At 44.3% G+C, this 26,007-nt stretch overlaps 1 protein-coding gene across 1 annotated transcript; it reads right to left on the bottom strand.

Moving 5' to 3' along the window:
• Positions 1–876: 876 nt before the first annotated feature.
• Positions 877–26,007, bottom strand: LOC149428581 (vomeronasal type-2 receptor 26-like). Its single transcript, XM_089667233.1, has 3 exons — positions 25,963–26,007; positions 11,375–11,498; positions 877–2,276 (listed from the first exon to the last, which is right to left on the bottom strand). The coding sequence occupies exons 1-3, from the start codon at positions 25,990–25,992 to the stop codon at positions 1,384–1,386; spliced, it is 1,047 nt and encodes a 348-aa protein (XP_089523359.1). The 5' UTR covers positions 25,993–26,007; the 3' UTR covers positions 877–1,383.

Genomic DNA, 26,007 nt, shown 5'->3' with positions numbered 1-26,007 from the left:
CCCTCTCCAATGTGAAGACAGCACAGAGAGTCCACTATTCAGTTCATCCATGGAAATCTGGTTCTTTCTGGCCTTCAGAAATGGTCTTTGTAACCCATCACAGACACCCCTCTCACCTAGGTGGCATTCCTTGTAGCCATCACCTCTGCCAGGCAAGTATCAATATTTTTTATTGCATTCCTTTCTTTTCTTCTGGCTTTTGATTCAGGAGGGGGGTATTTTTTTGTTTGCATTTCTTTTCTAGTATATTGTTTATTATTTTGTGTTGATGGGACCTCACTTAAAAGAGAAGTACAGCCAAGGCTAGTTTGTCTTCTTCTATGGATCGCACTAGTGCAGTTTGTTCAGCACTCCTATTACCTTTGTAGAGCCTTATAGTTAGGATTTGTTTGTGTGCTAGTCAGGGTCTTGCAAGATGCCTAGGATGCGCCAGCCTGAGAATGAGGCAGTGAGGTTACCTCAGGGCAGGTTGGCAGGCTCTACTGGTCAGGGCTTCTGGAGCCCTCCTACCCTTCTAGAAAATGATGGAAATTTCTAGAAGAGGGGTGGAGAAGGGGAGGAGGCTTGGAATTGCATGTTTGAGGGAATCTGGAAAATGCCAAGGCAGGAGACCTGGCTTGGTGATTAGGACAGCCCTTAAATGTGAAAGAGCCAGAACAACAGGGGAGTCGGGTGGAAGACAGAGTGAAGGAAGGTTCTGGAGTATGGAGCCTGGGAGGGGGCCCCAGCAGAGGGGGGCTACCTACAGGCTGAAGCTTGGCAAAAGAAGCTCTACTGTTGCACTGTCTGCTAGGAAATACAGCCAGCCTAAAATGTGAACTTACTGAGCTCCTATCAACTTCACCTAATATTAAAAATGATTTTAAATTGCCCAAAGCAAATTGTATTTATTAATATAGCAGGATACATTCATATACAATATAATTAAAGTGACCCTGACACTATGTATATCATATTACAATCAGGTTATAAAAGAACATGTATAATATTTAGCTTCCAGGAAGGTGGTGAGTGAAATCTTCCCTCTCTTGAAGAGTAATGGGTGGCTCTGGTATCTGACACTTTACGAAGTATTAGATACTTTGTCCCCCTCTGTTCACTGTGGTTCCTCCTCACGAATTGACTTAGTTGTTCTGTAGTGATGTAATGTCCAGTGGGAGGAACCACTACACCCAGCAGGGGACATGGTTTCCAACAAATCCAAAGTGTCTGATACCAACGGTGTGCAGAGCAAAAATTAAATGGACCATCCACCAGAGCAGTACAGTAAGTATTAAATGTTTTCTATACAATGTTCATTCTCATTACACTAGAAAATACTAAAATGAACAATAATAGAGATAATTCTATAACTACAGGTAACCCAGTGTTGCTCCTCACATATTAGCGGATAACTGTCTTTGTATTCAGGTCAGGTCTGAACAGAATTATGTAACATTTTGGGAAGAATATACAGCCAAGAAGTCCAGAACTTGAGGCCATTATAGCAAAAACCTCCACAGCCACCATGTATTTCCCTCTGGTGCTCAGATAGGCCGGGATCATGGCAATCCAGACACTGCAGAACACCAGCATGCTGAAGGTGATGTACTTGGCCTCATTAAAACTGTCCGGTAATGTCCTGCCTATAAAAGCTATAATGAAGCTCACAGCTGCCAGAAGCCCCATATATCCCAGGACTGAGTAGAAGCCGATAACTGAACCCTCATTACACTGAATGATGATCTTCCCCTGATAAGAGTGAGTGTCCTGATCCTGGAAGGGGGGAGAAATAGACAACCAAGTGACACAGATTATGACTTGGACCAGTGAGAAGACACAAATGATACAATTGGGCAGTTTGGTTCCCATCCATTTCCTCCAGGGACTCCCAGGTTTGGTGGCTTTAAAGGCAATACACACCATGATACTTTTGGCAAGTAGAGAAGAGACGGCAACTGAGAAGATGACACCAAAAGAGGTGACACGCAGCATGCAGGTTACATCTACTGGATGGCCGAGGAACAAGAAGACACAGAGGAAGCTCAGCATGATGGAGACCAGGAGAAGATAGCTCAGGTTCCGGTTATTGGCTTTAACAATGGGGGTGTCCTGGTAATGTATAAATATCCCCAATATTAAACCAGTCAGAAGACAACAGAGGATGGAGACAGCTGAAAATACTGCAACAATGGTGTCATCAGTGTAGGAGAGAAATTCCACCACTCTTGGAACACACCGATCCTTCTTCTCATTTGGCCATTCATCATCAGGACATTTCATGCAGTTTTCACTGTCTGCAGGAAGAACAATACAAACACAATGAGCATCGGAGTCAGAGCTTCTGAGGAAATGAACTGTCTTGTGTTGTCTCCCAGCTAGCAATGGGATCTCCATCAGTTAATTGTGGGAGAAAGATAGATAGATAGATAGATAGATAGATAGATAGATAGATAGATAGATAGATAATAGATAGATAGATAGATATCACACAGTTGAACTCCTATGTGTAGAGGCTGCACATTATGTACATTAGTATGTGCTTAAAAAAACACAAAAAGAAAAAAAAAAGATATGTAAAATAAATAGGCAAAAAGTGACAATGGGGAATTTCAATTTAATTGTCTGAAAACCCTGAAAATGAACATCTCTTTTTTCCTACCGTTTGGCCTGTTAAATATACCATTGTAAACATTTTGTTTTAATAATGAATGCAAATAAAAAAATAATACCTGTTGATTATGTCAGAAATTCAGAGCTGTCCTGTTATTATTATACAGGATTTATATAGAGCCAACAGATTGCACAGATCTTTACAATATAAAGGGAGACAATACAGTTACAATGCAATACAAACTAGAGTATTAAGAGGGCCCGGCACATAAGAGCTCACAATCTAATAGGGTCGGGCAAGTGGTACAAAGGGTTATAACTGTGGGGGTAGAGCTAATGGAAGTGATAAATGTGTGATTGGAGTCGTATAGTTACATAATTAGTCTGGCTGAAAAAAGACAAAAGTCCATCCAATTCAACCATCGAAAAAAATAAAAGAAAAAGTTATAATCCTACACCTACAGTTGATCCAGAGGAAGACAAAAAAAAAATCCAGCAAAGCACGATCCAATTTGCTCCTGCAGGGAAAAAATTCCTTCCTGACCCCCCCAAGAGCCAATCGGATATTCCCTGGATCAACTTTCCCTATAAATGTTCTATCCAGTTATATTTTGTGTATCCAAGAAAGGATCCAGGACTTTCCTACAGCAATCCACTGAGCTAGCCACAACCAACTATGGAAGGAGTCTATTCCACATTCTCACAGCTCTCACTGTGAAGAAACCTTTCCGTGTTTGGAGATGACATTTCTTTTCCTCCAGATGTAAAGAGCGCCCCCTTGTCCTCTGTGATGACCTCAGGGTGAATAACTACACCGAGTTCACTATATGAACCACTGATGTATTTATACATGGAGATCATATCCCCCCTTATGTATTATACATGGAGATCATATCCCCCCTTATGTATTATACATGGAGATCATATCCCCCCTTATGTATTATACATGGAGATCATATCCCCCCTTATGTATTATACATGGTGATCATATCCCCCCTTATGTATTATACATGGAGATCATATCCCCCTTATGTATTATATATGGAGATCATATCCCCCCTTATGTATTATACATGGAGATCATATCCCCCCCTTATGTATTATACATGGAGATCATATCCCCCCTTATGTATTATACATGGTGATCATATCCCCCTTATGTATTATACATGGAGATCATATCCCCCCTTATGTATTATACATGGAGATCATATCCCCCCTTATGTATTATACATGGAGATCATATCCCCTTATGTATTATACATGGTGATCATATCCCCCCTTATGTATTATACATGGAGATCATATCCCCCCTTATGTATTATACATGGAGATCATATCCCCCCTTATGAATTATACATGGAGATTATATCCCCCTTATGTATTATACACGGAGATCATATCTCCCCTTATGTATTATACATGGAGATCATATCTCCCCTTATGTATTATACATGGAGATCATATCCCCCCTTATGTATTATACATGGAGATCATATCCTCCTTATGTATTATATATGGAGATCATATCTCCCCTTATGTATTATACATGGAGATCATATCCCTCCTTATGTATTATATATGGAGATCATATCCCTCCTTATGTATTATACATGGTGATCATATCCCCCCCTTATGTATTATACATGGAGATCATATCCCTCCTTATGTATTATACATGGTGATCATATCCTCCCTTATGTATTATACATGGAGATCATATCCCCCCTTATGTATTATACATGGAGATCATATCCCCCCTTATGTGTTATACATGGAGATCATATCCCCCCTTATGTATTATACATGGAGATCATATCCCCCCTTATGTATTATACATGGAGATCATATCCCCCCTTATGTATTATACATGGAGATCATATCCCCCCTTATGTGTTATACATGGAGATCATATCCCCCCTTAATCTCCTCTTTTAAGAAGAGGATACATTCAATTCGTCTAATCTTTCCTCGTAGCTGAGCTCCTCCATGTCTCGTATCAGTTTGGTTTCCATTCACTTTTTTTTCCTCCAGTTCCCCAATGTTCTTTTTGTGAATTGGTGCCCAAAAATGAACTGCATATTCTAGTTGAGGTGTTAATATTGATAATAATACAAGAGAGGATTTTGCTCGCTTTAGAACTCGCAGCTTGCATGCCATTATTAAGCTTGTGATCTACCAGAACCCCTAAATCCTTTTCCATCATTGACCCCCCCAGATCTTTCTCCATCATTGACCCCCCCAGATCCTTCTCCACCATTGACCCCCCCAGTTGTACCTCCCTAGTATGTATGATGCATGCATATTCTTAGCCCCCAAGTGCAGAACCTTACATTTATAAACATTAAACCTCATTGGCCCCATAGTCCCCCAATTACACAGAGCATTGAGGTTGGCTTGTAAATTGGAGACATCCTGTAAGGACGTTATTCCACGGCACAGCTTGGTGTCATCTGCAAACACTGAAATGGGATTTATAATCCCAAATCCTATATAGTTTATAAATATATTAAAAAGTAAGGGTCCCAACACTGAACCCTGGGGTACCCCACTAATAACACTGAACCTTGGGGTACCCCACTAATAACACTGAACCTTGGGGGACCCCACTAATAACCCTGAACCTCGGGGTACCCCACTAATAACAGTGAACCTTGGGGTACACCACTGACACCCCTAGACCATTCAGATTATGAATCATTAACCACTACTCTGTGAATACGATCTTTTAGACAGTTTTCTATCCGTTTACATTCTGATTTTTCCAGCCCGTAGACTTTACCTTACACATTAGCCGTGTGTGGGGAACTGTGTTCAAGTATACCACTTCCCCTGCCACCCCTCTGTCCAAGTATACCACGTCCACCGCCACCCCTCTGTCCAAGGTCCAAGTATACCACGTCCACCGTCACCCCTCTGTCCAAGGTTTTGCTCACCTCCTCATAAAAAGAAATCAGATTTGTTTGACAACTTCTGCCTTTCATGAATCCATCCTGTCTGTTGCTTACAATATTTGTTTCCAGCAAGAACTCCTCTATGTGGTCTTTTATTAAACTCTCCGGTATCTTCCCAACTATAGAAGTTACACTAACAGGTCTATAATTACTTGGGAAAGATTTTGAGCCCTTTTTAAATATTGGCTCCACATTGGCCTTACGCCAATCCAGTGGTACTATGCCAGTCATTAAAGAGTCTCTAAAAATGAGAAACAATGGCTGTGAAATGACAGAGATCAATTCTGTAAGGCCCCGTGGGTGTATGCCATCCGGTCCAGGGGCTTTATTCACCTTTATTCTGTCTAAATATTTTTGGATCATTTAAATTGTGAGCCAATGTGAATCATCTGGAGCTGTGTCAGTACCACCCCCCATTATGAACAGGAGCCCCCCCATGTTCCTTTGTATACACAGAGCTGAAGAAGGGATTTCATACATTGGCCTTCTCTTTGTCCCCAGTCACCCCCTCTAGATGATTCTGTAAAGGGCCTACATGCTCGGACCGGACCTTTTTACTATTAATATATTTGAAATTTTTTTGGAGGTTTGTTCTGCAATTTTTTGCCTCCCTGAACAGATGAGTTTTCAGGGATCACCTAAAGGCATCTAGAGTAGGGGATAGCCAGACAGATTGAGGTCAAGAATTCTAGAGGATGGGAGAGGAGGAGGCAAGGGATCTTGAGAGCAGGAGATCATGAGAGGAGCGGAGAGGATGGTTTGGGAGATATCTGTATACAAGACTGGTGATGTAGCTGGGGGTAGAGTTGTGAATAGCTTTGTATGTTGTTGTTAGCATTTTGAATTTCATTCATTGGGCAATTGGAAGACAGTGGAGGGATTGGCAGAGAGGGGTGGCAAACAGTGAGCAGTTGGTAAGGTAGTTGATCCTGGCAGCAGCATTCATGATAGACTGGAGAGGGAATAGCCTATGGAGAGATCGGTATATGAGAAGGGAGTTGCAAAAGTCAAGGCAAGATATAATAAGGGAGTGAATGAGTAGCTTGGTGGTTTCATTAGTCATTTCATTAGTTAGAGGATCAAGTGCATCCACTGAGGATGAGAGTGAACTGTTGTAAGAAACAGAGAGCAAAAAAGTGAGCGCTTTTAGGTGGACAAGCAGCTGAAACACATAGGACAACCAAAAAAATCCTCACATGAATATACAATAAAAAGTGCAGCGCTAAAAGGTTATAAATGTGACATAAAGTAACAATATGAATATATAAAAAAGGATTGTAACTCATATTCATATATATGGCTCCCAATAAAGAAAGTCCCAGTAAAGGTGACTTCAGACGGCAGTGCACACTGACCAGAGGTGCATGTAATGTGGCAAAAGATGGAGTTCAGGATGTAGTCATCACGGGAAAAGGATAGATGTAATCCCTTGATAAGTGAAGATCCTCAAACAAGCAGCAAAAGGATCCACTAAACAGCAAGGAAGAAAATCACAGCTCCACCGGAGAAAGCCACCACTCCTCCACTGCACATCAACGGTATCTAGGAGGAGATACTCCCCACAAGGGATCAAGAAAAAATGCCCATAGTGAAGTACAGTTAAAACTGGTTTAATAGGATAAAACAGGATGCATCCAATAAAAGGCAGTACGATGAAATAACACACGGCTAGCAAAGTATGAAAGCTAGCGGCAAAAACAAACAGGACTAACCGTCCTGTCAGATGTAGTGGCCGCCGGAGCTCCACAATGCTCCGACGGCGTGACGTCAAGGCGTGCGCAGGCTCCTCCTTACGCGTTACGTGCCAAGCACATCTTCAGAGAAAGAACCGGTGAACTGTTGTAGACAGAGGAGGCCAGGTTAGGACAGGAAATGGGAGAGATTTTGTCATAGAGGTGGTCAGTAGCAGAATAGAAAAGAGAAGGGTGAAGGTTTTTACAAGTAAACATTTGCTGCTTGGGGGGATAGGTGGTTGAAAACAAGTATACTGTGAAACTGATGAGGTTGTGATCAGAGAAAGGACTGGGGGTGTTGGTGAAGTTGCCAGGAGTGCAGAGATGGGGTTATACAAGGCCAAGCGTATTACCATCAGAGTGAATGTCCATTGTGTTCTCATGAACACACTGTACACCCAGAAACATTAACAGCCCATATCTCAGTGATCACCAAAGAAAGGAAAGATCCCACTCGATGCGCCAACTAAAGGCCTATTTCTCTGCTCAAGCTTGATCCGAAACTATTCACTAAAATCTTAGCTACCCATCTGATTCCTTATCTTAAGAACATTATCCATTATGACCGGGTGGGCTTTATGCTAGACAGAGAGCCATGGGATGGTATGATCCGAAGACTTAATGTTATACATTCTGTCCTGCCAGAGACTACTCCAACTCTCCTTCGTTCTACTGATGTGAAAAGGCCTTTGACAGGGTGAATTTGTCCTTTATCAGGGTCACACTGGAAGACACAGGCCTTAGTCCGACTATGAGAACGTGGACTGAGTCACAGCACAGGTGCTAATGGATTGCTCTTGTCTCCTTTCCCTGTTACAAATGGTACAAGACACGGTTGTGCCTTTTCACCCCTCATTTTCCTTTAATGTGTGAACCATTTCTACACTATGTTAGGAGTAAGCAGAACATTCATAATATCTTGACTGGGCATAAATGCCATAAGGTCTCTACCTATGCAGATGATTTGCTCTTTTTTAGCAGTTAACTGGATGTCACCATTCCCAACTTGATGGCTGAATTTAGACGTTATGGTGAATTATCTAATTTTCAAATAAATTATCAGAAGTCTGAGGCACTCAGCTTGAACCTGTCGGAGGTCATGCTACAGAGACTCAAATCCTTTGCTTTTAGGTGGCCATCTTCCAGAGGATGGGAGAGGGTCTAGAGAAGTTCTGGAGGTGAGTGTGGGAGGAGGTAACTGGAGAGCAGGAGGTCTTGGGAGTAGAGGACAATATTTGCAGATGAGGTTGGTGATGTAGCTGGGGGCGATGTTGTGGATGGCCTTGCATGTTGTGGTTAGTATTTTGAATGTATGTGTTGGGTTAGTTGAAGCCAGTGAAGAGATAGGCAGAGGGGCAGTAGTCATGGTTTGGATAGTAAGAGGCATTAGTCTGGCAGCAGCATTCATAGCAGAAGGGGGGATAGCCAGTGTAAGGGTAGGCCAGTGAGAAGGGAGTTGCAGTCAAGTTGGTAAATAATCAAGGAGTGAATAAGCTGTTGTGTGGTGTCTTTAGTCAGGGAGGGGCAAATTCTAGAAATGTTTCGGTGTTTGAGGCAGAAAAATTTAGCCAGATAATGGATGTGGGGGATGAAGGAGAGGTCAGAGTCTAGGATTACACCTAGCACCATTAAGATTACACCTGGCATGTGTGGAGGGACCATTGGTTGTGCCGTTGATCTCAATGGTAAAGTCATGGGGAAGGGATACAGAAAGAGGAACTATTACAAGCTCAGTTTTAGAAAGACTGAGTTTGAGGTAGTGGTGTGACATCCATACTGATATGTCACTTAGTAAATTTGTGATCTGTAAGGGGATTGAGGGGGTGAACTGAGAAGTTGAGAGATAGATCTGGGTGTCATCAGCATAGAGGTGGCATTGAAAGCCACTGGAGGTTATCAACTTGCCTATGGAAAAGATTTAGAGAGAGAAGAGGAGGAGCCCAAGGGTGGAGCCTTGGGGGAACCCAACAGAAAGAGGAAGAGGAGCAGAGTAGATGGTATTGTATGTGACACTAAAAGTGCACTGAGATAGGTACCAGAATAACCAGGAAAGAGCAGAGTCATGGAGGCCAATTGAGTGGAGTTGGTGAGGACGAGTGGGTGGTCAACTGTGTCAAAGGCAGCAGAAAGGTCTAAGAGTATGAGTATGGAGTAATGGCCGTAGGAGTTAGCAGGTCATTGGTGAGTTTTAATAGAGCATTTTCAGTGGAACATTGCGGGAGGAAGCAGAACTGTAGGGGATTGAGAAGGTTGTTGTGAAGGAGGTAGCAACTTATACCACTGTGGATAAGGAATTCAAAAAGCTTGGAGGCAAATGGGAGCAGGGAGATGGGTCTTAGGTTATTCAAACAGGTGGGGTCCAGTGAGGATTTTTTAAGTATGGGGGTGGTCAGTACATGTTTGAGCGTGAAGGGAAATGTACTTGAAGAGAGGGAAAGGTTGAAGATGTGGGTTTGAGAGTTTAGGATGGAGCAGGAAGGTGGTCATAGTAATTGAGAGAGGACAGGTCCAGGGGAAAGGTGGTGAGGTGGACAGAGGAAAGGAGTTTGGCAACTTCCTCAGTGGTAACAGGGTTGAAGTACTTGGTGTGTTGATTGGGAGAGAAAGCTGGATATCTCATGACGAATTGTGTTGATTTTGTTATTGAAATGATTGGCAATATCCTGGGCAGTAAGCTAGTTGGTGTCTGGAAGCAGTGTGGGGTGAAGTAAGGAATTAAAGGTAGAAAAGAGTTGACAGGATTTGGATGAGAGGGTTTTGATGAGACTTGTGTAGTAGGTTTGTTTAGCAGTATGGAGGCAGGAGCTGTATTTGAGAAGGAGGGATTTGTAGAGGGTAAAGTCTTTCAGGGATTTAGTTTTACTCCATACTTGCTCAAGAGCAGGGCTGCATCTCTTGAGACTTCTGGTGTTATCTGTTTGCCAGGGTTGTGACAGGTGAGGCCTGGTTCTGCGTGTAGTGAGAGGAGCATGGTGTCCAGGAAGGATGACAGAATGTTGTTGTAGGCAGAAGTGCCCAGGTCTGGGAAGGACAGGGGAGCAATTTTATCATAAAGGCAGTCAGTAGCAGGATGAAGAAGGGAAGGGTTGAGGTGGCCAAGTTTCCTGCGGGTAACCGTTTGATGGTTGGAGGCATGGGAGGTAGGAGACAGGGAAAGTGTGAAACTGAGAAGGTTGTGGTCAGAGAGAGGAAAAGGGATGTTGGAGAGGTTACAGGGAGTGCATAAGTGGGAGAATGCGAGGTTGAGGGTGTTGCCATTGGTGTAAGTGGTGGCTTGTGTTCATTGTGTTAGGTTAAATGTAGAGGTTAAGCTGAGTAGTTGAGAAGTGGCTGAGGTGTTAACATTGATTGGACTGCTAAAGTCACCAAGGATGATGGCGGGTACTTCAGAGGAAAGTGGGGTAGCCATGTGGACAGATCATTGAGAAAGTGTGACACAGGGCCAGGAGGCCGGTAAATGACTGCAATCCTCAGATAAACTGGAGAAAAAAGACAGTAAAAATGTTTAAAAATCTAATTTTGTCATAAATTTCAGCCAAAATGTATTCTGCTCCGTGTCTTTGGCGGTGATCAGTGATTTATAGACTGCAGCAGGCATTCTGATATTGGGGGGGAATTGACTTAGTGTCTCTGACATCCCCAATGACACCAATACAGTGATCAATGCTAATAAAAAGCACTGACTAATGGCACTGGGCAGGAAGGGGTTAACATGAGGGGCGATCGAAGGGTTAACTGTGTGCTGTGTGTTTCACTGTAGCACACTGCTATGCAGAGCCATACAAAGCAGTGTGCAGGAGCTGACAGAGGAGAGATATGTGTTGTTTATACACAGGTCTCTCTCCTGTCGGAGATACTCGGCGATCACCGGGTGGCGGCAAGTAATCACCCGCCAGGACTCGGTGATTGACAGCCGAGGCTGCGAATGGCGGCGCTACCTGGAACTGCAAAATCCCATATACATATATATATATATATATATATATACACACATACATACACACACATGATTTTGCGCACCCGTTCCGAGCTGTAGCAGTATTACATTGGTAAAGTCTGCCGAGTCAAACAATAACTAAGAAATACAAACTGTACCGGAAATGTTGGATATCTCTCCTTCTGGACACGGGGAACACTCATAGCAGCATTTATGTATGGAAGAGCCAAACTTTTTTCTGCTGCCGGGTAAACAGGGATCTGAGCATCGAGATACCGGAACCTGAAATCAGATATTATTATTATTATCATCATTATTATTATCATTTTTAAATGTAAATGTCCGTCATCCCTCAAGAGACTATACAATCTAAGTGTTACAAATAGGAATGAAGTTCAGGTTTGCTTCTAATATGGGTCAAAATCTGCATATCTGAGATCCTCTTGGGGGGCAGTATTTCGGGGTTTTCATTCATCTGGGGCATTCAGTCACGTTAAAAACTGGAGTTTTTCAGCTTTTTTTTAGAATTTTTGCATTAGAGTTTAGCAACGTTTTTCCGCATTTGCGTTTCTTACAAAAAAATGTTGGGGATCAAAAACACCGGTTTGCGATGTTTTACTGCATTTTGGCACATTTTTCAGTGTTACGGGGTTTTTACAGCTAAAAAACTCATTTAGAAACCCGCTAGTCCTGTTTTTTTTTCAGCCAAACAATGCTGATTCCAGTCTGTGTGTACGGACACATAGGATAACATGCTGGGGGGGTTACTGGCTGTAGAGAAAAACGTCAAAAGCCAAAAACAGCCGCTGTAAAAACGCCCCGTATGCAGGAGGACCTATGGCATGCTGATGGGACCTCTATTTTAGGTTAAACTGCTTTTTTAGTGCAAAGCTTCCCTTTAACCCCTTGACTCCGATGTCACACAAATACGTTGCTTCACAGAACTGGGCTGTTTTCCATGGGGCCGCATATTTGTGTACCTGTCTTTTTGCTGGGAGCGCGCAGCACGGCGTGCTCCCAGTCACAAAGACCTTGGTGTCACCAAGAGCCCCGAGTCCCATTCTAGCAATCGGGATACGGGACTCCCGATTCCGGGTCACATGATCACTGTTATAGCTTCTGATTGGCTATCACAGTGATCAGTCACTGTGCAGCTCGTCCCCCTTGTTTTTTTCCTTTCTCTATGAATGGTGGAGAAAGATACATTGTATCATTATATACATTCCATTATACATTGTATCATTATATACATTCCATTATACATTGTATCATTATATACATCCTATTATACATTGTATCATTATATACATCCCATTATACATTGTATCATTATATACATTCTATTATACATTGTATCATTATATACATCTCATTATACAGTGTATCATTATATACATCCTATTATACATTATATCATTATATACATTCCATTATACATTGTATCATTATATACATTCTATTATACATTGTATCATTATATGCATTCTATTATACAGTGCATCATTATATGCATTCTATTATACATTGTATCATTATATGCATCTTATTATACATTGTATCATTATATACATTCCATTATACATTGTATCATTATATACATTCTATTATACATTGTATCATTATATGCATTCTATTATACAGTGCATCATTATATACATTCTATTATACATTGTATCATTATATGCATCCTATTATACATTGTATCATTATATACATTCCATTATACATTGTATCATTATATACATTCTAGTATACGTTGTGTCATTATATACATTCGATTATACATTGTATCATTATATACATTCTATTATACAGTGTATCATTATATACATTATATTATACATGTTATCATTATATACATTCTTTTATACATTGTATCATTATATACATCCTATTATACATTGTATCATTATATACATCCTATTATACATTGTATCATTATATACATTCCATTATACATTGTATCATTATATACATCCTATTATACATTGAATCATTATATACATCCTATTATACATTGTATCATTATATACATTCCATTATACATTGTATCATTATACACATTCTATTATACAGTGTATCATTATATACATTCTATTATACATTGTATCATTATATACATTCCATTATACATTATATCATTATATACATTTCATTATACATTGTATCATTATATACATTCTATTATACAGTGTATCATTATATACATTCTATTATACATTGTATAATTATATGCATCCTATTATACATTGTATCATTATATACATTTCATTATACATTGTATCATTATATACATTCTAGTATACGTTGTATCATTATATGCATTCAATTATGCATTGTATCATTATATACATTCTATTATACAGTGTATCATTATATACATTCTTTTATACATTGTATCATTATATACATCCTATTATACATTGTATCATTATATACATCCTATTATACATTGTGTCATTATATACATCCTATTATACATTGTGTCATTATATACATCCTATTATACATTGTATCATTATATACATTCCATTATACATTGTATCATTATATACATTCCATTATACATTGTATCATTATATACATCCTATTATACATTGTATCATTATATACATTCTAGTATACATTGTATCAATATATACGTTCAATTATACATTGTATCATTATATACATTCTATTATACATTGTATCAGTATATGCATTTTATTATAATTGTATATTGTGTCCTCACTGCTCCCCTCACCCCTCTACGGCACCCACCACCTCCTCCTATTACTCCACTCTCCCACTGACCCGAACACCTCCACTATTAGTTTCTCACGCTCCTGCACATCCTGCTCCCATGCCACCTTTCTTACCCTTCTCCTCCTCCTAACTGCGGGGCACATCTCCCCGAATCCTGGCCCTCCACCACCTCCCTCACCCGCACAGCACCCTCCCGCCTCCACGTCCTACCGCAACCCCCGCAACTTAGTATCTGTCCCCCTGCTCCCTAAAATTTCCCCCCCATTTTCATGTGCACTCCTGAACGCCCGATCGGTGTGCAACAAGCTTACCGCCATCCACGACCTCTTTGTTTTCCGCTCCCTCAACCTCCTAGCGATTATGGAAACCTGGATCCAGGCCAGTGACTCTATCTCCCCTGCTGCACTCTCCTACGGAGGTCTCACCTGGACCCACTCACCCAGGCCTAACGGTCGTAAAGGTGGTGGGGTTGGTCTGCTCCTGTCACCGCAGAGCACCTTCCGAGTCCTCCCAAACCCCCCCTCCCTATCCTTCAAGGCCCACTGCGTCCGACTATTCTCCCCAACCCCCCTGAAGATTGCTGTGATATACCGGCCTCCTGGATCCATACCCCGCTTCCTGGATGACTTTTCCTCCTGGCTACCCTTCTTCCTCTCCTCTGAGCTACCCACCATCATCCTTGGGGATTTCAACATCCCTGTCAACCTCGACAACCGGACACATCCCATCTCCTCCACTTAACCTCCTCCTTTGCACTTGCACAGTGCATACAATCCACCACCCACTCCAACGGTAATATCCTTGATCTTGTCTTCTCCAACCGCTGCGCTCCCCACAACCTCACTAACACCCCCTTCCCTCTCTCTGACCACAACCTGATTACCTTCTCTATCTCCTCGTCCTCCAACGCCTACCCCTCCAAATGTCACACTACTACCAGCCGTAACCTCCGCAACCTTAACCCTGCCCCCCTTCACTCTGTAGCTGATCAACTCCATGACAGCATCCTCCCCCTGTCCTGCCCTGACTTGGCTATGACTGCCTACAACAACGCTCTGTCAGCAGCCCTTGACTCACTAGCGCCTTTAACCGCACGCAACATCAGACCCCGACCGCTCCAGCCCTGGCAGACTGATCACACCAAAACCCTCAAACGACACAGTCGTGCCCTGGAGCGACTATGGTGCAAAACCAAATCCCAACAAGCCTTCACCCGATACAAATCTGCCTTCCACACCTACACCTCCTCCCTCCACGCAGCCAAACAAGCCTACTTCCTGACCCTCATCAAGACCCTCTTCTCCAATCCTCGCCGACTCTTCTCCACCTTCAACTCTCTACTCTCGCCACCCCCACCTCCACCCAGCACCTCACTCACTGCCCTTGAGATTGCCAATCACTTCAAAAACAAGATTGACGCAATTCGCAAGGACATCGCCGCAGCTCACACGTCCTCTCAACCCGTCCCCTCTCACACAGCTATCCCCTCATCCCCCCTCTACCTTGACATAACCCGCAGGGACTTCGTCGCTGCTCAAACTCCCTCCAACCCCGTTCCCCCTCACTCAGCTATCCCCTCATCACCCCTCTCCCACGGCCCCACCACTCCTCTGACCTCCTCTTCCACCCCACCCTACATTCCTCATACTGAAGCCTCCCCAACACTCCGCACCTTTGACCTTACTACTATCGAGGAAGTCTCCAAGATCCTCTGATGCCCGCCTCACCACCTGCCCCCTCGACCCTATCCCCTCACAACTCCTACGACCTCCCTCCCCCTCCATCCTACGCTCCCTCACCAACATCTTTAATCTCTCCCTCTCCTCCGGGACTTTCCCCTCCCCTCTGAAACATGCACACATCACCCTCATACTTAAAAAGCCCTCCCTGGACCCCAATGACCCGAACAACCTCAGACCCATCTCCCTGCTCCCATTTACATCTAAACTCCTCGAGCGCCTAGTCTACACCTGCCTAAGCTCTCACCTCAATGTCAACAACCTCCTCGATCCCCTACAGTCCGGCTTCCGTCCCCTACACTCCACCGAAACTACCTTACTCAAACTCTCCAACGACCTGCTAACCGCCAAAGCTAATGGCCACTATTCAGTGCTCCTACTCCTTGACCTCTCTGCGGCCTTCAACACAGTCGACCACCCCCTGCTCCTCAAAAAACTACACTCCCTCGGCCTCAGAGATTCTGCTCTCTCCTGGCTCTCATCCTACCTGTCACAACGCTCTTTCAGCGTTACCTATAATGCCACCACCTCCCCCTCACTTCCCCTCTCTGTTGGGGTCCCTCAAGGTTCCGTCCTTGGGCCCCTTCTCTTCTCCATCTACACCTCCTCCCTTGGCCAACTCATACACTCTCAAGGCTTCAACTACCATCTCTATGCCGACGAATAGTCTCTGCCCGAATCACACACCTACTGAGCGACATATCAGACTGGATGTCGCTCCACTTCCTTAAACTGAACCTCTCCAAAACCAAGTTTCTTGTCTTCCCCCAAGCCCGGACACCACCCTCCATTGACTTCTCCATCACATCCAACAACGGCACCATCAAACCCGCCCCGCAGGCCGGAGTACTTGGTGTCATTCTGGACTCCAACCTATCCTTCCAGCCCCAAGTCCAATCTTTAACAAGCTCGTGCAGACTCCTCCTCTGCAACATCGCCAAAATCCGCACGTTCCTAACCCCAGAAACCACTAAACAGCTCATCCACTCCCTCATCATATCACGACTCGACTACTGCAACTCCCTCCTCACTGGCCTGCCTCGCCGCTGGCTATCTCCGCTTCAGTCGATCCTGAATACGGCTGTCTGACTCATTCACCTTTCCAACCGCTCCATCTCCGCCACCCCCCTCTGCCAATCCCTCCACTGGCTTCCGATTGCGCAACGGATCAAATTCAAAATCCTAACACTGACGTACAAAGCCGTCCACCATACTGCCCCGAACTACATCAATGACCTAATATCCAAGTACCACCCAGCACGCACACTCTGCTCCTCACAAGACCTCCTTCTCTCTAGTTCCCTGGTCTCCTCCTCCCATGCCCGCCTCTAAGACTCCTCCAGGGTGTCACCCATCCTCTGGAACTCCCTGCCCCAACCCATCAGATTATCACCTACTCTCCTCTCCTTTAGGCGCACCCTGAAAACCCATCTCTTCAGGGAAGCCTACCCCACCCCCTGCTAACTTGCCAACCTCCTCCACTCTTCCTACCACCCCATCCCCCACAGCTATCTCCTCCTGCGCCACTATCCCCTCCCTCCTAGATTGTAAGCTCGAAAGAGCAGGGCCCTCGATCCCCTCATGTTTTGCATTATATTGGTATTGTTCTGTCACATGTTCTGTCCCCCTCTGTAATGTACAGCGCTGAGCGAACTATTGGCACTTTATAAATACTGTATAATAATAATAATTATAATAATAATAATTGACTGTCGGATTCGGGAAAGACTGAATGAGAAGACTAATGGGAAAATTCTGATATGCTCTGAAGTTGGGCCCTCTACGATTGTTGTCTCATCAGAATCGCCCACCAACCCAGCTAGGAGTAGCTTTTGGAGACCACAGAATTTACCCCTTACCCGAAGTCGAATTAGAGGTCCTCCGGGGGTATATAGACGAAAGCCTGGAAAAAGGGTTTATTCGGCCTTCTACATCACCAGCAGGAGCCAGCATCTTCTTTGTGGAGAAAAAGGATTGCACTTTGAGACCTTGTATAGACTACCGGGATCTAAACAAAATAACGGTCAAAAACCGTTACCCCCTTCCTCTGATCCCCAAATTTTTTCAAAGGCTACGAGGAACATGGTTTTTCTCAAAATTTGACCTGAGGGGCGCTTACAACCTAGTGAGAATTCGGGAAGGTGACGAATGGAAGACGGCCTTTTGAACCAGATTTGGGAATTTTTAATATCTGGTAATGCCTTTTGGTTTCTGTAATGCCCCAGCAACCTTCCAACACCTGGTAAATGATATATTTCAGGACTATCTGGATCTATTTTTAATTGTTTATCTGGACGAGATCCTGTTTTTTTCCTGTTCCATAGAAAGTCATTGAGATCACGTAAAAAAGACTCTAGATAGACTACGCCAGCATCATCTCTACGCAAAGGCCGAGAAATGAGAATTCAAGAAGCAATCAATCCAATTCCTTGGGCTTGTGATCACTTCTGAAGGCATCCCAAAAGGTGTCCGTCGTCTTAGAATGGCCCATTCCAGGAGATAGGAAAGCAGTGCAGTGCTTTATAGGGTTCACAAACTTCTATAGGAAATTTATCAAGGACTTCTCTGGAATCATCGCACCAGTGACACAGCTCACCAGGCAGCATATTCCCTTCAAGTGGACTCCTGAGGCCCAAAAAGCCTTTGAGCAACTAAAAACCATGTTCACGACCGCCCCCATCCTGAACCATCCAGACCCTGCTCTAGCCTTTGTCCTTGAAGTAGATGCTTCAGAAAGCGCGGTACGAGCCATATTGTCACAAAGACAGGGACTCAAATCTCCTCTGCACCCAATCGCTTTCTTCTCCCGGAAATTAAGTGTTTCTGAAAGGAATTATGACATGGGAAACAGAGTTACTAGCCATCATGGCAGCATTGGAAGAATGGCACTACTTCCTGGAGGGAGCAGCCCATCCTATTCTTATTTTTACTGACCACAAAAACCTACAGTACCCGAGAACGGCAAAACGCCTCAGGCCACGACAAGCAAGATGGGCACTATTTTTCTCCCGCTTCGTCTTCCATCTGACTTACCGACCGGGATCAAAAAAATGGTAAACCCGATGCACTGTCCTGTATGTTTCCTGACCCAATTGTGCAGTCCGAACCAGACACAATTTTGCCAGCCAAGAACTTCTTACTTCTACAGACAGACCTTGTAATGCAGATAAAAGAAGCCGTGGATAATCATCCACCTCACATAAATATGCACCTGCATATATATTCCACAAGGAACAAATCTTTGTGCCCGAAGAACTTCGAACTCTTATTCTCCAGAGATGTCACGACCATCCCTTAGCAGGTCACTTTGGGATTCACAAGACTTCAGATTTAGTCTCTCGCTCTTTCCGATGGCCAAACACAGTTAAGGATTGCCAGGACTATGTGAGATCTTGCAGTCTGCCTGAGGAGTAAGTCTGATAAAGCCAAGACTTAGGGCCTGTTGGAATCCTTGCCTGTACCAGAAAAACTTTGGAGCATGATCTCCATGGACTTTATTGTTGAACTTCCCCCATCTGAGGGATTCACCACTATTTTTGTAGTAGTTGATCGCCTGTCCAAGATGGACTACTTCATTCCCTTGAAAGGGACTCCTTCCGCCACAGAAACTGCCTCCGCTTTCATTAAGGAGATCGTAAGGCTACATGGCTGTAAAATATCGTATTGTCTCGATATTTTGTTAACTTGTATTGATGAGAAAAGTCCAAATTAGAAAGTCCTTCCAACTCTTATATAAACTCAAAAAGATTATTTAATTATAATGTTGCATAAAATTAGAAATAATATATTGGAATACAGAATGTTTAAATAAAGTCCAAAAAGTATAGTTAAGTTCTTAATAATAAAATTGTATGTAATTGTGTGTGTATAATATGAAACTGTGTGTGTATGAGCAAGCTCCCTTCGCCTTGCTCCCAAATGAAACTGGGTTTAAAAAGTCTTTGTTCTGTTGTATAAAGAGCTCTAGCCCCCACCATCTCCTAAAAGTGGGTTGGTATTCTCGTGTAGTCCCACAAAGATAATTTACACCAACAGATGTATTAGAACAAAACCTCCAGTCTACTTCTCCTCCCCTTGGAGTCTGAATGTAACTTTAGAAGGTCTAGACAAAACTCCACTGACATTCCATCAATTAGGATAAATTAGATATATAACACACACACACACATATATATATATATATATATATATAATCTCCTAAAAGTAATCTTAAGATTTATCTCATGTATAAATATCATAATCAAGAAATATTTCAGTATAAATCTTGTAAACCTAAAATGTATGAAATAGATTTTTACAATTCTCTAGTTAGTGAAACATAATCTCTTACATGGGGGAGGATGGGGGGAGGAATGGCTAATTACTACCACATTGCTTGAATGTAGAGAAAACCAAGATATATGTTCATATATGTATACACAGACTATATAAAGTCTTTTTAACGTACTTTTCCCAATCTAGAACAAATAGAAATATAATAACTCAATTATTCTATTAAGATCCAACTCATCCATACATATGTTAGTACTGTTAATAAGCAAATATTAGATATTAGGTTAAGGAAAGCTTCTAACAATGGCGTTTTCCTGAATATTGTGTCTGATCGAGGAGTGCAGGTCACATCCACATTTTGGAAAGCTCTGTGTGAGGCATTAGAGATCGAGTTACGCTTTTCTTCTGCTTATCACCCGCAGACAAATGGACAAACGGAAAGGACAAATCAACCTCTGGAGCAATATCTCCGATGCTTCTCCTCATATTCACAGGATGACTGGGCATCACTCCTTCCTTTAGCGGAATTTGCGTGTAATAATTCCAGCCATTCCACCACCAAGCAATCCCCCTTTTACTCTAACTATGGATACCATCCCTCCTTTCTTCCAGAAATACCAGTGGAGGCTGCTGTTCCGGCGGTACAAGAAAGGATGGAGTTCCTCAGGAGGAACGGCAAAGTGTTACAGAAAACAATTAATGAAGCTCAGGTGAGCAACTAAAAATTTTTTGATAGAAAGAGAACGGGCAACTTGAAACTGAAACAAGGGGATAAAGTCTGGCTGTCCACGACTAATCTGAAATTAAGTTGTCCATCAAGGAAGCTTGGTCCAAGATACCTGGGACCATTTACCATCAAGAGAAGGGTTAACCCTGTGGCATTTGAATTGCAACTACCGGCTAACTTGAAGATTCACCCGGTATTCCACTGCTCTTTATTAAAACCACACATCCCAAGTGGGTTTCCCAACCGGAATTCGGAGCCACCTGCTCCACTGCTAGTTGAGGGAAATGAAGAGTACGAGGTTGAGGCTATCTTGATTTGTAGGAAGAGGGGCGGACAGACCCAGTTCCTCATAAAATGGAAGGGTTATGGACCAGAGGATAACTCCTGGGAACCGTCCACTAATGTCCATGCCTCACAGATAGTTCAAGCCTACCTCCATCGTCATCCTGAGAAACGAGCCCTAGTGGGCATCTGGAGGCTGCCCCTAAGGGGGGGGCAATGTAAGGGATTTCCAGCAAGAATCACGATCGGGAACGCATACGCGCAAAGGAGATCCTGCAGAAGAATTTCCGGCTGTGCGCGGGCGTGCAGAAATGCACAATCACGCACATGCACGCACGAGTGCACATGCACGGCGAAGATTGGTACCAGACGGGCTTTTTAAGCCTCTGCTCAGATTCAGTGCTAACTGGTCTTCAGCTCCCCCACGTGTCCTGCTTGCTCCTGTTTGATTCCTTTGTTGCTGACTCGGCTTGTTCATGACCCGACTCTGATTACTCTCCTGCTCCTGGTTCCTGGTTCCTGACTTGGGCTCTGATCCTGACTTTGGCTTTTCCTTCTGATCCTGTACTGTGCTGCCTGACTGTTATGACCGCGGCTATCCTACGATTCCGCTCCAGTCCTGTGTCCTTGCTACCTACCTTGCTCTGCTATGCATCTGGCAAATCCACTGAACCTGCCTGGTTTATTTCTACAGTTCCCAAATCAGAGGATAGCCTGCCTACCAAGGTCATCATCTGCAAGAGTTGCAAGCAACAACCACTGGCGCTCTTGTCCCCTGGTCCCTAGACTCCCTCTGTTTCAACCTCAGCCGGGTCAGGGCTAGTGGCACAAGTGAGGACGACCTCGTCAATTCAGTCTCCCATCAGGTACGTGACAACAGCACAGTGATCCGACCAGGGAATTGGGAGGATGTCGGAGGCCAGTACTCGGTGGGGAAGAGCTAGCAGTCATAAAGATGTGATCTCTTCTTGAGAATGTCTTATGAGGGTGGGAATAGAAGGTATATTGGCGTTTCATGGGATTGAGTTCTCTCCATGTATCTATCATTGAGTAACATTGTAATATAGTTTAGAAGGTTTGTTTAGAGGTGACCAGAGGAGGGGGTTGAGGGGACTTATCTAGGAAGGGGTATATCGTGCAATTTGAATCCCCACAGACTAACAACGTGCCACGTTGTGATTGCCGATAACTGATAATAGGTGGGAAAAAAATGGTAAGTGACCTTGGTTTGGGGCGTAATACGTGGTGATGGTGACTTCAAAGTCCAGAAGTTGCCCGGTGAGCAGGAGATAATGACCTTCAGGGTCTTTAATCTCAGTATGCAATGTGAAGGGCATCGCACGGTTGAAGGCAATGAGTACCCCTCTACGTTTGGTAGTGGCGGAGGCTGTGTAGACCTGTGGGTAGCGGGGGCCAAAGAATTTTGGAGTGGAGGTAGGAGTATAGTGCGTCTCCTGGAGGGCATTGTATGATGCGAATGAGCGGGAATGCCTTGTTGCGCTTCTGCAGTATGTTAAGACCCTGAACATTCAGGGTGAGAATGTTTAGGGAACCCATGGGGAGAGCGTGTGGTGATTCAGATAATAGAGTGGTACCAGCTGAGAGAGAATCTGGCAGTCTAGATGTAAGATTGTTGTGTGGGAGAAGGAGTTAGGCAAAGATGTGGAGTCATGTAGGGGAGAGGGGAGGAGGATAGGGCTAGGGAAGGGTATCAGGAGAGGGTTATAGGGGGCCATAATTAGGCAAAGAAGTGGTCCCTGGGATCACCCAGGACTCGGGTGGTCTGGGGAGCGGTAATAGCCCAAGTAGTATCAAAAATGCGATACCAAAGGGGCTAGTGGTGAGTGTGCAGGTACGCTGGTCGTGGGGAAGACAGCATATAAACATGAATGTAGTAGTGTAATCCTGGGGGGAGAAAGAACATCAGGCTTGGCATACAGGAGAGTCAAGGGATCCTATGGTCGGGTGGCATCGGTCATCCAGGTAGGTCTGCAGAGATGGGGGGTGAAATCTTCCATGCCGCCAGAACTGAGGATCCTATACATAAAATACAGGCATAATCGATTGAAGATTAAACCAACGAGTAATATATAAGGCACAACAAGCTCTTAACGATAGAGGAGAGAGAGTAGGACGGCCCTTGATATACGGTGCAGCAAGAAATTTTCCTCAATACAGGTTATAACATTGTTTTAAGAAAAAAAGGGGGGAGAACAGAAGAAGAAGTCAGAAGGACAGTATGAGCCCTGGGGGCTAACATAAGGATACGGATACTTCGCATCTGCATTCAGGTGAGGGATGAGAGGAACAGACACCATGGGTGTCAACTACGAGGGTGGCGGAGTTCCACTTCGTTGAATGTAGGCTGTAAAGCGAGAGATGATTGATGAGATTTAGTCCATGGAATCTTGTGGAGATGGAGCAGGTGATGAAAAACGCCCTCATATGTGGGTGTTGAGTTGACTGTTGGTGAGGTGTGTCGGGTGAGATTTCTGCGGTGAGCATGATGCTGATCGTCAGAGGCGTAGCTCGGGGGGCAGGGGGGTACATATGTACCCGGGCACCAAGGTAAAGTGGCGCCAAAATGAGGTCACAAGATCACTGCAGCGGCTGCAGCAGACATGTCATCTGATACGTCTGCCATTTACAGTGAGCGGCCGGGAGAGGAGCGGAGAGGAGGGCAGTGAGCCGGGCATGTACCGGAGGGGACGAGGGGAGAGGCAAGCCGGGTGTTTAGTGCCATGGATAAAGGGGGGGCAATGTGATTGGGATGGGGGGTGTCTACATGGACCATATGAAGCGGGGGGGTGTCATGAGGTGGCTGTTCATCCCGGGCGCAAAATATCCTAGCTACGCCTCTGCTGATTGTCGTCTGGAGCTTTCTGATGGTGTTGTGTGAGGGTGCAGCTGGAGGTTCCTCAGGGTGTCTTGAAGCTCATCAGGGGTCTTGCAGATGTGGTCTAGGGCCTGGTACTGGAAACGTACTGCGAAGGGGAAGCACCATTTATACAGTATGTCATGCTGTTGAAGAGCTTGTAAATGTGGCTTCATGGCACTTCGTTTGGCGATGGTAGTGGGACAGAGGTCTTGGAATAGCTGGTAAGTGTGACCCTGGATTCTGCGCTATGCGCTGCTTGTAGAAATTGTTCTTTAGTGAGAAAGAAGTGGAGCTTGGCTATGATATCTCATGGTGGGCCGCCGGTGTTTTGGATCCAGTGCTCTGTGAACCCTATCCATTTCTAGGCATTCTATGGGAATAGCAGGGGAGAGCTCTTGAAATAACACTGTGACAGTGGATTGGACATCAATAATCGACTCAGGAAGGCCACGAATTCACACGTTTGAGCGCATAGCCCGATTCTTAAAGTCCACTAAGCGTGTTTGTAATGTAGCGTTTTCATCACGCAAAAGGTCAAGTTCGTGTGTTTGTGTTTGAAATGAGGCGTTCAGGTCATCCACCCTCTGTTCCAGGTCAGCAGTGCATTGCCCTAGTTCACGGATTTCTCTGGACAGCTTGTCTGTGGTGCAGTCAGAGGTCTGTGTTCAGGGCTTTGTGTAGCATTTTTCCAAAACGTGTGAGGTGAGGAGTAGTAAGATCAGGTGTTGAAGCATGTATGGGGGTCTCAGTCTCAGCATCAGACTCACCCTCAGAAGTGCAGGGATGGCTTGGCTGCTCCGTGTGCAGGGCTGTATACTTCAATGCTGCTGGCTTGCTGCTGTGAGAGGGTGCAGCGGCCATCTTGGAGGAGGCACGAGCAAGGGCCTTCTCGATTGGTTTGCCGGGTGGCAGAGTCTGGTGCTGGGACGCTCCCCTGACCATATTAGCGTGTGGCAGGGGGTTGCTATGGCAACTGGGGCCATTTATATGATGGTGCGGGCCAGGATCATGGGTCAGGGTGGCTGTCTTCCCTGCGGTGCAGAGGAGCCTCAGAGAGACATGTCCGTCCCCGCTGGCCACGCATGCGCACCATGCCAACTTTATTTCATAACACATATATACTCAAAATAGAAAATAGATCACTTATAGGAAACTTTGCACAAAATTATGGCAGTTAAAAGCCTTCAGCGACTCCAAGAATGACCACATTCATGAACATACGTGTAACGGAGGGTAAGAGGGACAGAACACACAAGGCAGACGGCAAACACTTAAAGCTTTATTAAAACAGACAACAGTCACTTGTAAAACAGCCCCGGTGGGCAAAGTTAAAGGCTCCACAGCAATTTGTAATCCAAGAGGCAGTTCATAAGCAGTCAGATAGCACAAGGGGAGCATACACTCATGCAAAGCTGATGCGATAGTCTCAGGCAGAGCTGACAGCGTTCCAGGCAGGGCTGATGTAGCTTCTAGGATCCCCCTTCCTCCAATGGAGCTCAGGCAGAGCCGGGGGGCTACTAGAGTCCAGCTTGACCCCTAAGTGGTTGCCCAGCAGAATGGCACAACAAGAGAGACCAGCACTGGCCTCTTAAACCCCCTGAGCAGGAAGAGAGGTGGAGGGGGGTCATTAGCAGGTGACAATGAAGAGAATGGAACTACAGTAATTTAATTTGTAGCTGTACACAGAAAGGACTGGTTGGGCCGGATAATTAGTGGGGGAAATACATTAATACAAACGTAAGGCACTAATTAGGGATATATACACTCATTGAATTTGGGACCTTTTGTGGAGGGGCGAGTTAATTACAGCTAGAGGCTTTTGGCACACAGGAGTGAATACTAATTGGAGGAAGCTCTTCCTATGGCCAGGAGGGATTAGGAACAAGGAATTAATACCTGGGGATTAATAACTGGGCTGGCAGAGAACTCATATCGTGACACTCCGGATCAGTAAGCAGGAATTGATAATTGGCCGGGCTCCTATACCGTGATAATACGTATTTGTTGGTATATCTTAAAACAAGGATACAAATTCCTATAAATCCTAATTATGAGCCTCCTCAGCAAATGATATGAACAGAAAACATTGAAGTCATTTCTTACATTGCCATGTTTCCAGAAGATGTTACTCATATCAAACGTTTCGGG

The sequence above is a fragment of the Staurois parvus genome, unplaced genomic scaffold (genome assembly GCF_062004578.1).
Source record: "Staurois parvus isolate SC_StPar_1 unplaced genomic scaffold, SC_StPar_1.0 ptg003117l, whole genome shotgun sequence".
Taxonomy (NCBI): domain Eukaryota; kingdom Metazoa; phylum Chordata; class Amphibia; order Anura; family Ranidae; genus Staurois; species Staurois parvus.
This window is presented reverse-complemented; position numbering and strand designations above follow the sequence as displayed.

Bases quoted from the DNA above. Each gene is read 5' to 3' on its own strand.
- LOC149428581 (XM_089667233.1), bottom strand. From the start codon at position 25,992: ATGAGTAACATCTTCTGGAAACATGGCAAT. The intron at 11,499-25,962 runs GTAAGAAATGAC...ATCTGATTTCAG, and splicing joins TCTTCTGGAAACATGGCAAT to GTTCCGGTATCTCGATGCTC. The intron at 2,277-11,374 runs GTACAGTTTGTA...TTCTTCCTGCAG, and splicing joins AGAGATATCCAACATTTCCG to ACAGTGAAAACTGCATGAAA.